The sequence below is a fragment of the Miscanthus floridulus genome, chromosome 9, assembly GCF_019320115.1.
Source record: "Miscanthus floridulus cultivar M001 chromosome 9, ASM1932011v1, whole genome shotgun sequence".
Taxonomy (NCBI): domain Eukaryota; kingdom Viridiplantae; phylum Streptophyta; class Magnoliopsida; order Poales; family Poaceae; genus Miscanthus; species Miscanthus floridulus.
In genome coordinates, this window is record NC_089588.1 from 103,204,709 (window position 1) to 103,216,615 (window position 11,907).

At 41.3% G+C, this 11,907-nt stretch overlaps 1 protein-coding gene across 1 annotated transcript; it reads left to right on the top strand.

Moving 5' to 3' along the window:
- The first annotated feature begins 10,273 nt into the window (after window positions 1-10,273).
- LOC136480456 (acyl transferase 15-like) lies at window positions 10,274-11,575 on the top strand. The gene has a single exon (XM_066477990.1). It carries the CDS (start codon window positions 10,274-10,276, stop codon window positions 11,573-11,575), a length of 1,302 nt encoding a protein of 433 aa, XP_066334087.1.
- The last annotated feature ends 332 nt before the right edge of the window (window positions 11,576-11,907 follow it).

Below are 11,907 nucleotides of genomic sequence, written 5' to 3' on the forward strand. Positions count from 1 at the left end.
TTGGAAGAAAAATTGATTGTGTCATCATTTTCTCCTTGGTATTCTTTGATATTCATTGATTGATCACTTGCCACGTCAGTATATCTCCTCTACCACTCTCTTGCATTACTTTATATTTACATTGTGTAGAGCTTGTGGTAGTTGTAGCTAGTTGTGTAGCTTTGCTTCTTAGTTCTAATTAGTTCCTAGCTAGCTCAACTCGTGTAAAGAGTAGCGACATATCCTTTGAGAGCTTAGTGATCATAATTGACTATAATTGTTGGTAGGTGGCTTGTATTTTTAGTAGGCTAGCGCAACACTTGCTTCGCCTCATAATTATCTAACCACTTGACTTAGTGTTGTTGTAGAAATTTTTATAGGCTATTCACCCCCCTCTAGCCATTAGGACCTTTCAGGGGGGTGTGAGCTCTTGACGCTATGTGTTAGAACAGGGGCAAAACGGTCCATAGGCAAATATAGTACGTGTCCATACATCTAGGCCTCAGATGTAGGTAGTAGCGTAGCTCAAAATTTGGAACAATTATAATAGGACAAATCCGATTAACCCTTGTTTATATAGTTGCATCAAGACCCTATATATACATGCAAGTAGGAGTCATACTTCAAGTAAAATTCTACACTCAAGTCCTAACAGATCTAGAAGTTCTCATAGCACATCTCTCTTGAGCCCGAGTCCAAGTAGGATTTGAGTCACTATACAACAAACAAAACAATAGATATAATTTTAATGTCTACCCGAGTCAGAAAAAAAAATCTCGAATCGGGCCCCTATACGTTGCATAAGAATGACTTTCTCTCATCAGCCAGAAAAGAAACAACACTGTTTTATTTGCTTCAGCTTAAGATATGCCTGCATTCTAATTTATTCTAGTTTTTGAAATTTACTTCCTCGGTTCTGTTTTTATAAGGCGACTCTTTGACAAATCATTATTTTATATTATATAGTTTATGCTTATAAACTGATGGTATATTATAATTGCTTACAAATCTAATCATATCAAGTTTGTATTATAATAGTTAAAAAATAATTTTGCCAAATTATTGGCCAAAGTTTTAATGTTTAAACCTTGATATGCTTGTGTGCCTTATAAAAGACAGCGTAGGCAGTAACTGTCAAGCGTATCACAGGAGATACTGAAATATTGATATTCCCTTTAGAGAATACGTGTATGATCACCACAAGCTAATACAGTAATATTTATCAAATTGTTATATTAATTCAAGAGGCACCCTTTGCTAAAAAAATAAATGTCAAGCATGTTTTGGAAGATACTGAAATCATTTAGATACCTAACCAACTTGATCAGCATCACAAGCTAATAATAATGCATACCGAATTATTAATTCAAGTGGCTATGGACGTGCGCACGCAGATCAGGAAAAAAATGGCATGTATTCTGAACTGTCTTGGGATTGAGGTTAGATGTGAATCAAAATTCTGATTCCCATTTGCAGCGAATGTCACAAGGGTCGTCGTAACAAGGAACTTGGAGGTCCAATCAATCAGCGTCAACGATCCAAAGAAAGTGCTTTAAAATAAAAAAAATAGTATATATGGATGGTCCTTTAGCATGCAATGAACGAAGATCGTGAACAGGGGAAGAGTAATGCAGTACAATAGGTGTCATACATGTTGAGCATGCTATGAATGAAGATCGTCCAGATCTAGTTTTGCCTATTATTTTTTCTCCATGCGTGCGGCAACACTTGTATTCAATGAAACTGACTGAACCTATCGATTCATTAATCGAATACATGTAGCATGTGAATAGTATTCAAGTGTCTAACTGCCCTGTTCCCATCCCAAGCGCTTGGCGGCTCTATTTTCTGTACGTAGACATGTTATACAAAACCACAAACCCGATAAAATCTGATTTAAATAGGCACAAAGACAATTAACAATTTAGAATTATTTCTATAGGTAAACAAGGACAAAAATTTAATATGTTATGACATAAAGACAAATAACAAATCTCTACTCTAAGGGAACAATCCAAATTACTCTAGATATAACCAAATATGTGTACCCCGCTGAGATAGTCTAACCATTGTGCACCAACAAATTGCACCCAGATTTTCATCATTATTAAAATCTATGGCTCATGATCCTCTCTCACAGGCTTCAACTCAATCCGATGGCTAATATCATTTGTATGATGCAGGCTTCAACGCACACCACACCACCCCACACATTCTCCCCCGGTTTTTGCGCTGCTTCGGCCCATCAGGCTGGACCAAACCTCCGAGGGGCAACTATCTGGGGAAACGCCTCCGACGTGCCACCCCAGTCGATCCTCGCCCACAAGCTGGACCCTCGTCCACCCACAGCAGAGTTGCACTACTGAGCAATATCCATGGCGAAGGTTTCCTAACTAACCCTTCCAACAGAGGTAACCCTGATCCTATGTAGTTGCAGATCTAACATCGCCCGCGCGAAGGTCCTCTCACGGGGAGGCACAACCCTTGTGGAGCCGGATCTGCGCCGTCTGACGGATGATGAAAGACGGTGGTCCCAGCAACGGTGTTCATGGTGTCGTCAACGAGGGTAGTTGGGTAGAGCATGGGAAATGACTAGTGTGCCCCCGTGCACCTATAAAGAATCAACCCCGCCGGTGAGGGTGCGATGTAAATTGACTCCGATCCACCCCCGGGCATGGTCTATAAATACCCGGTGGCACTGTAACGATGATGAATTAATGGTCATTTACTCCAGAATTTAACACAACGCCTCACTGCTCTGTTTTTGCTTTCCTTTTTCCCAATGGGGAACCCTCGTCCTCCTCTGTGCTAATCCCCAGCAAGGATACGAGGCCAGGGGAAGCCCCCACAACACTATAGAAGCGTCTCAATCAGCAGCCGCCTCTGCCCAAAAATGCTCTCGTTGCTAACAATCATTATTGTAGTAGTGGACCGCCATTGTAGCACTGATGTCAACATTTTTGGATCGAGGATGCCCAATCCACCTCATTTTCGCTAGAGACCAAGTGAACCACTGCCAATTTCCTGGACGTCATTGGAGAAGAAAAAGCTGCCCTTGATCTAGAGTTAGGGATTGGAGAAGGGAATGGGGAACGGTTCGGGTAGGGGGGTGTGAGCTCGTGATGCTATGTGTTTGGATGGGAGCAAAAGGGTCCATAGGCAAATATAGTACGTGTCCATACATCTGTCAAGGCCTCGGGCATAGATAGTGGAGTATCTCAAAATTTGGCACAATTATAATAGGACAAATCTCTGATTAGACCTTGTTTATATAGTTTCATCCAAGACCCTATATATACAAGCAAGTAGGAGTCCTTCTTGAAGTAAAATTCTACTCAGAGCAACATCTCAGAACACTCATGCTCTCATGAGCACCATGTATTGCAGTGCCCTCTATCTCAAGCTCTACAATATGTAGACTTGAATGCGGTAACACTCCTTGCAGCGCGTTGCTGCTAATTAATAAAGTTGTTTGTCGTAAATAAAAAAGTAAAATTCTACCCTCACGTCCTAATAGAACTAGAAGTTCTCATTGCACATCTCTCTTGAGCCGGAGTCCAAGTAGGATTTGAGTCACTATACAACAAACAAAATAATAGATATAATTTTAATGTCTACCCGAGTCGGAAAAAAATCTATTCGTGCCCGTATACGTTGCATAAGAATGACTTTCTCTCAACCGCCAGAAAAGAAACAACAGTGTTTTATTTGCTTCAGCTTAAGATATGCCTGCTTTCCAATTTATTCCAGTTTTTGAAATTTACTCCCCCGGTTCCGTTTTATAAGGCGACTCTTTGACAAATCGTTATTTTATATTATATTGTTTATGCTAATAAACTGATGGTATAATATAATTGCTTACAAATCTAACCATATCAAGTTTGTATTATAATAGTTAAAAATGATTTTGCCAAATTATTGGCCAAAGTTTTTAATGTTTAAACCTTGATATGCTTGTGTGCCTTATAAAAGACAGCATAGGCAGTAACTGTCAAGCGTATCACAGGAGATACTGAAATATTGATATTCCCTTTAGAGAATACGTGTATGATCACCACAAGCTAATACAGTAATATTTATCAAATTATTATATTAATTCAAGAGGCACCCTTTGTTAAAAAAACAGATGTCAAGCATGTTTTGGAAGATACTGAAATCATTTAGATACCTTTTGAAAATAACCAAATTGATCAGCATCACAAGCTAATAGTAATATATAATGCATACCGAATTATTAATTCAAGTGGCAACGGACGTGGACGCAGGTCAAGGAAAAAAATGGCATGTATTCTTCACGAACTGTCTTGGGATCGAATCAGCTATGGTTAGATGTGAATCAAAATTCTGATTTCCAGTTGCAGCGAATGTCACAAGGGTCATAACAACATGGAACTTGGACCTCCAATCAATCAGCGTCAGCGACCCGAAGAAAAAGCATTGTAGTATGGATGGTCCTTTAACATTGTAATTTTTTTTCCCTCGAAACTCATGTTTACCTACTTGGTGTACATATATAGCATAGCATGCTATGAATGAAGATCGTCAACAGGGGAAGAGTAATGCAGTACAATAGGTGTCATACATGTTGCAGCAGTAAATATATAGCTAATACCTAAAGTCCTTTGAATACAAGTGGTTAACGCTATTTATTGTGGAGAAATTTATATACTTGGAACTGGTCATCGACGCGATCACGTGAAATCTCACCCTCTCTGTAAACAATGCCGAACCTCGATCTCTACTGACTGAGTTAGCGTCTAGATCTAGTTTTGCGTATTATTTTTCTCCATTCGGGCAGCAACACTTGTATTCAATGAAACTGACTAAACCCATTCGAATACAAAAAAAAGTAAAAAGGCTAATCATCCTAAACCTCATATGCCTGCACTCTCACTAGTACACAGACTATCTTAGGCTCACAGTTTCATTTCTACAGGCGCCTATACATTATAAACCACCAGTAATAAAGTAGCAAGTGTCAACAAGAATAATTTTTGTACTAGTGTCTAACCCATCTTAATTCACATGGGTGTAACACCCTAAAATTTGGATTTTTGGAAATAGAGCTAAAATGATTTAATTTGGAATTTTGTGCTCATGAAATATAGGGAAATAAATTTTTTCTTTAAATTAGAATTCATCATAAGGTTTAGCAACATGTTTGAGCATACATGCCCTTGCATTTGGTTTATTTGGTTGAGTTATTTTGATTGAAAATTTAAAATGGGTTAAATTGCTGTTTCAAATGAAATTAAAAAAATGGCTTTGAAATAAAAGAGAATTGGGAAATGAAAGAATTTAAAAAGTTATAAATTTTATTTTTGAAAGCCTACTAAAATTTTCTATTTTTATTGAAAAGAATATTTGAATCAATATTTAACTTGATTTGGCTCAAAGAAATTTAAACCATATTTGAATTGGGATTTGAAATAAGAAAAGAAATAGAAAAGGAAAAGAATAAAATTCCCTCTCTTCCCCTCCCGGTCTTCAGCTCAGCAGCCGGCCCACTCCTGCGCGCCGGTCGATCTCTCCCTCCCCGCCTTGGTTTCGGCCCACGCCAGCGCGCGGGCCAGCAGCGTGCCCCGGCCAGCCCATCTCCCGCGCCGCGCGCTCCACAGCGGCCCAGCCTGACGCCATGCCGCCGCAGCTCTTTTCCCTTTCCCGCTGACAGCCCGGCCCCACCGTCAGTCGTCTTCTACCTCGAGCGTAGCCACGCCGGACTCTACCGCCGCCGCCGAGAAATCCGTGTCCGCCCCGTCTCCTCGATGCCGTGCGCAGCAAGTCCGCTCCGCCCCATATAAGCCGCCCGCACCCCGCCGCCCTCGCTAACCCGTTAGCGAGCTGTTGCATCGCCTGAGCCACCGCCTATGCCCGAAGCCGTGCCGCCGCAAGCTCCACTCCGCCCAACCTGCCATCGCTCGTCACCGTGCTGTCGCCGCTTTCCCCGAGCCCTCCATCAAGCTCGTCTCGAGCTACTCTTGCTCCCCGTAGTCCTCCCGTGCCCGTTGGTGACCGGGAGCGTCGAAGCCGATGTCGCAGGCGAGGTCCGGCCATGGTGCCGCCGTCTAGGTACTGTTCCGCCGCCAGCTCTTCCCCTCTCCGCTTTCAACCGTTCGATTCAAAATCAAGAGTCCAGATTAGAACGTACCCCTTCGTTGGCTCTTTTGCAAAAATCCCCTTACAATTATTTAGATTCTAACCTGCGGTCCAAGGCGCAATCATAGGTTATGTTTTCTTCTTTGGAAAGCGTAGTTTCGTCGGTTTAATCCAAAATACGTTTTCACTTATTTACAGATTTGCCACTGATTTTGTTTTAGCCATAACTTCTCCGTTTTAACTCCGATTTGATCCGTTCAACTTGCGTTAAGTTCGTAATTTCATAATCTACATGTTCATACTATCATCAGGAAAGTTTTCAACTTTTAAAACTTCGAGGTTAGATTTAATCTATTACTTTAATAAAGAAAATCTTGTTTAAATCATATCTTCTACGTTTTAACTCCGTTTTAGCCCATTCAAGTTGCGTTAGATTCATAGCGACGAGATCTACGCGTTAGTAACAGTGTTTATCATGTCACTAATACTAAAATTTCATGGTTTGAATCATATCTTAAATAACAATTATGCAACTAGATTTTATAAATAAAATATGTTTTGTTTCGCTTTAGTTTTATAATTCAAATCTAAATTTGACTTAAATTATAATCTTTATAAAATATCTTATATATGTTTTTATACCATTAAAACACATGAAGCTAATAGTTTTACGAGTGGATCTTTCGGTAGTTGTATCTTTTCAACCGTAGCTCCGATTAGTGTGTCTCTCGCGTCTGTGTGTTCATAGCGATGCGTAGAATCATATTTCAAACTCTTTCACTTATTTTTCTATGATTGGTGTACTGTTCTAATTTAGATCTATTGTTTGCTTCGTGTATGATTGTATGGATGCTTGTGTGGTGCTTTATGATTTCGTCCAGTCGGTGAGATATACGTGGTGATCAAGAAGAAGAAGAAGAACAGCATTGAAGATTAAAGCTTACCGAAGGATCGGTGTTTTAAGGCAAGTATAGCATGGGATCTTCCTTGTTGTTCTATACACCTTTAATCATTTAATTCATACTGCATGTGTCTACCTTGACTGCCACTAAGGATTTTCTAGTACTTTGTTGCCCTGTACCTTGATACCTTTGGGTTATTGCATTGGGTAGTATGATGCTAGTGCTCAACTACAACCATGATCTTGTAACTTGACTAATGTAATATGCAATAAACACTAAAAGATGTTTTTAGCAACATGGAACAAGGGGGCTAGAGCATTGGGCTATTTTATGGTGCTCTAGATTCCTCTCCCTAAGGACTTATCTGTAAGTGATCATCTGGGACTTACAGTATAACTGTGAGGGCTATATGGCTCTGGCTTTAGCTTAGTATGAGGACATTTTCTAGCTTGTTAGTGGTTACCTTTATTGGCGTAAGAATGGCTTGACGAATCGGGTATAGTGCGGCCTCTATCCCCATGTGTATAGGATGCGTGTCAATGTGCCATCGGGAAGGGGGGCTCTACATCTATTTGGCGAGTGAATCCAATGGCCCTAACTTGTTAGACGAACCTTTGAAAGGCTTCGTAGTGAACCCTGCGACCTTCCTTGGTAGTGGGTAAAGAGGTTGGCCGCCTCGGGCAAAAGGGTAAATGACGACTCACAGTGAAAGTGTACAACCTCTGTAGAGTGCAAAACTGGTATATCAGCCATGCTCACGGTCACGAGCGGCCTTGAAACCCTTACGGAATAGATGATCACACTAGTAGAGAAACGACTTTTGATCCACTTGGAAATTTGGCTTTAGTCCCGATATTTTTCGCGCCCGGGACTAGAGAAACCTTTAGTCCCGGTTGGTAGCTCCACCCGGGACTAAAGGTCCCTGCCCAACGGTTACCGTGGTGTGTCAGAGGCACGTCAGTGCGAGAATCTTTAGTCCCGGTTTGAGACATGAACCCGGACTAAAAGTGTGACTTTTAGTCCCGGTTTGAGACACGAACCTGGACTAAAGGTACCTTTAGTCCCGGTTTATGTCTCAAACCCGGACTAAAGGTGTCTCCAAACTAAATTTAAAAGGAAAGCGTATCTTATCTAAGTTAGATGTGTGGTGGTAGGTGAGATGGTAACGCGTGCAAGAGCTGAAGTGGGAGGTCGTAGGTTCGAATCTCCACAGCTGCAACTTTTTTTTACCCAATAAACACCTCTACTCCCGGTTGGAGGAACCGGGACTAAAAATCAAGACCTTTAGTCCCGATTGCGTAGTCCCGGTTCCAAAACCGCGATTAAAGGTGGTTGAGAACCAGGACTACAACCCGTTTCTCTACTAGTGTCACTAATGGTTAATGATGATGAACTCGGACGATACTGATGATGAATATGCTCATTAATGATTATTATTTATGCTATTCATTATTCATGTTTACCTGATCATGTGTTGATGGGCTTATGATAACTTTGTTGCCACCCAATTGCTAAAAGATGACTCATTAAAAGCTAATCGCAGTTAAACCAGTGTTAGCTTTTTGAGCCTCATGAACCCCATGTTATATTTGTGGAGTACGACATGTACTTACGCTTGCTTTATTTTTCACATATTTGGATAAAAATACCGGATGGGTACCAGATTGCTAGAGTTTGGAGGAATTAGGCTTGTGATCAACCAGTCAGTTGTCCCTGTGGATTTGAAGTCTTCACCCGAAGATCAGAGTTGTCTTTCCGCTGTTTGCTATCTGAGGTTATAATCTTTATACTATTACGCTATGTAGTTAAGCATTGTCTTTTGATATTACCCCTATTTGTAGCTATATGTGAGATTTGACTTTCTGGGCTCACATATGGTGCGTATCAGGTTTTGTTCTTAAAACCGGGTGTTACAATGGGTTAGGAGAAATTGGGATGAAAAATTAGTTTATTTTTCACCCTAATCCATCCCATTTCATGTGGATTGAGATGAACTTGAGTATAGGCATGATTTTGCACAGATCAAACATTGTTTCGATGTTGAGCCTTTGCATGATTTATTTGCATATTTGTTTGCCCAATGGGCTGCATGAAAATATTAAAATTATAAAATGATGTGTTGGAACCCTTGTTCTTGGATAAATTTATATATGCTCTTTTTGTTTTTTGTTCTATTATATTTATTTAAAATTTCCCTCCATTTTTGGCAAAGTTTGGTGACCTGTTCCATAACCTGTGTGAAGGAAACAAGCAGGAATTAGTCAATTTAATTCATACATCATTGTTTAAACCAACAATAAAGTGGCCCTTCAATTGACGACTTACATTAATTTTTATGTCATGGATCATCCATGGTTTACACGATGACTCCTTGTTTTACTGAGTGAAGCTTTGATCGACTCAGGCAGTTCCAACTTAGAAACTAAAAGAGAGTTTCTATATTTATCAAGTCATGTTACACTGCACATAGAATCCATATTCTCAGTGAATGTTTTTTTCAAAACAAATTTGGTTCAATCACTTGTCTTCGTTCTCCTACCATCTACGAATCACACCTCTTCATATATCTTGGTTCCTGTATAGATATAGTTTCTTCTCTAGGAAACCATTTTCTTATCCCTCAGCTCTCTTCCTTAACTGCAGTGAAACATCACAATTTTGCATAGTTCGTGCCTTAATAATTAATAAACATAGAAATCATCATAGTTTTTTTTGTTTTGTACTGCCCTTATGAAATCAGACAATGATATCCGCGTAGAGAATAATGCTGAGTAGGTGGTTCGCACAAGGTGCTCCCTCCATTCTAAAATATAAGGATCAAGAGTTCAAAATATGTACCAAATTATAATGGATTCTAGGCGAATAAATATTCTGAAAGGCAACATTCACATGCGTACCTAGCGTTTAATGTCTACTATCACCAAACCAAATATGGTAATGAGGGATGGTTGTATGCGTCATTTGTCTTATTACCGTATAATATGTCCTGAAATTGCATTTATTCCTTATAATTCAGGACAGGACGAGTAGCATGCGTGTGCCCTCCGATTGTATGATAATGAAGGGGATTATTCCTTTACTACACTTGGAGGAAAACCAGTTGTCATCATCACATGCAAATTATAAAATTACAGATATTTAATCCATGTATGGAGCTGCTGCGTGCTGATGGGTCACAAGTTTGACTTTAAATGTCCACAGGTAAAGCACAACAGGTTTATATATATGCGAGGGAAGCTACGGGGCCAAGATGCAGCTTGAATCAGAGCATCAACATACATACTACACACAAAACAATGAGTGCTGTGGTGAGGAAGTCATCACCAGTAGTTGTCAGGCCATCAAGGCCGGTTACAAAGAGCGACACCATTAAACTTTCGGCCTTTGACAAGGTTGTCGGAAAAATACCAGTCACAGTGTTGCTTGTGTTTGAAAATCCAATCCATGAACCGGCCAACACCATAATGAGAGCGTTGTCTGAAACACTTGTCCACTACAATCCTTTCGCTGGTCGCATTGTTGCAGGAATCGATGATGGTGGTGAGGAGGATCACATTCTGTGCAACGGCGAGGGCGTGGCATTCATCTCAGCATCTTGCAGCAACTGTGCCTTGAAGGAAGCCATATTCTTAGACCACTCACCATGCGAAAGGGCGCTGCTGCAGGAGCTGGCCATCTACTACCCTGCAAAGGGCTGTGGCCCCGCTGATCCTTTGTTGCTGATGCAGGTGACAGAGTTCTCCTGCGGTGGATTTGTTCTCGGGGTTACCTGGAACCACGTTATCGCCGACGGCGCTGGGATGGCTCAGTTCTTGCAGGCCGTTGGCGAGCTTGCCCGTGGGTTGTCTTCACCGTCTATCATTCCAGTTAGGTTGGATGATTCACTCCCACGTCTCCCTCCATCCATGGACGATGCGTTACGGCAGGTTATGCTGACGCTTGTTCCATCGCACCTTGCCTACCTTGACATCACTGTCCCTTCGAGATCAATTAACCTCATCAGAGCTGAATTTGGCAGTCGCTTCGATTGCCAGCCATGTACCATGTTTGAGGCTGTCTGTGCAGTATTATGGCAGTGCCGAACCCGTGCAATTATGTCAAATTCAGAGACCCCAGCCGTGCTGATGTTTAGCGCCAATGTGCGGAAGCATGTGGGCGCCAAGCCAGGATACTACGGCAATTGCACATCGTGCCAGTTTCTCATGGCACCAAGTGGTACCGTGGCGAGTGCAGATATCTTGGACCTAGTCAAGATGATCAAGCGTGCCAAGGAGGACATACCTCACACATCCATTGTGAATCAAATCAGCATCCTGACGGAAGCCAATAAGGGTCAGATGCAGCAGTTATTTGGTCCACAACTTCGGTACAACGAGTTGCTGGTGACATCTTGGCGAAATCTTGGCTTTGAGGACGCCGACTTTGGTAGCGGGAAAGCGGCTAGAGTGACGTCATATGCAGCAGGAAACACGCCGTCGTCTCCGGCCTGCATTGTGTGCCCGCCGTGCCAAGGCGAAGGCGGGGCCAATGTGTGCTCGGCATTTGTCAAGGAGGAGCATGCTCAAGCTTTCCTTCAAGAACTAGCAAAACTCATGTGATTTCCCACCTATCGTGTACGTGCTTTTAATAATTTGGAGGAAGTATGCATCGTTGTGGAGCAATAATGTTATCTTATTGAGTGCCCAATCTATATTGTGTTTGTAACATACTGATATTAAATTATTACAGAATTATTACACTGCTGCGAGACACTTTTCTTTTTGAGTCAAACGGCCTAGTAACCAAGATGGACAATTTTCGAATCCGCCGCTACAAATGGTCAACCATGTCTATTTACAGAGGCGGTCGTCCGCCTCTGTTGATCGCTTAAAAACAGAGGCCATTTTATCAAGATGTCCTCCTCTAAACTTGATTATTAACAGCTATTAAA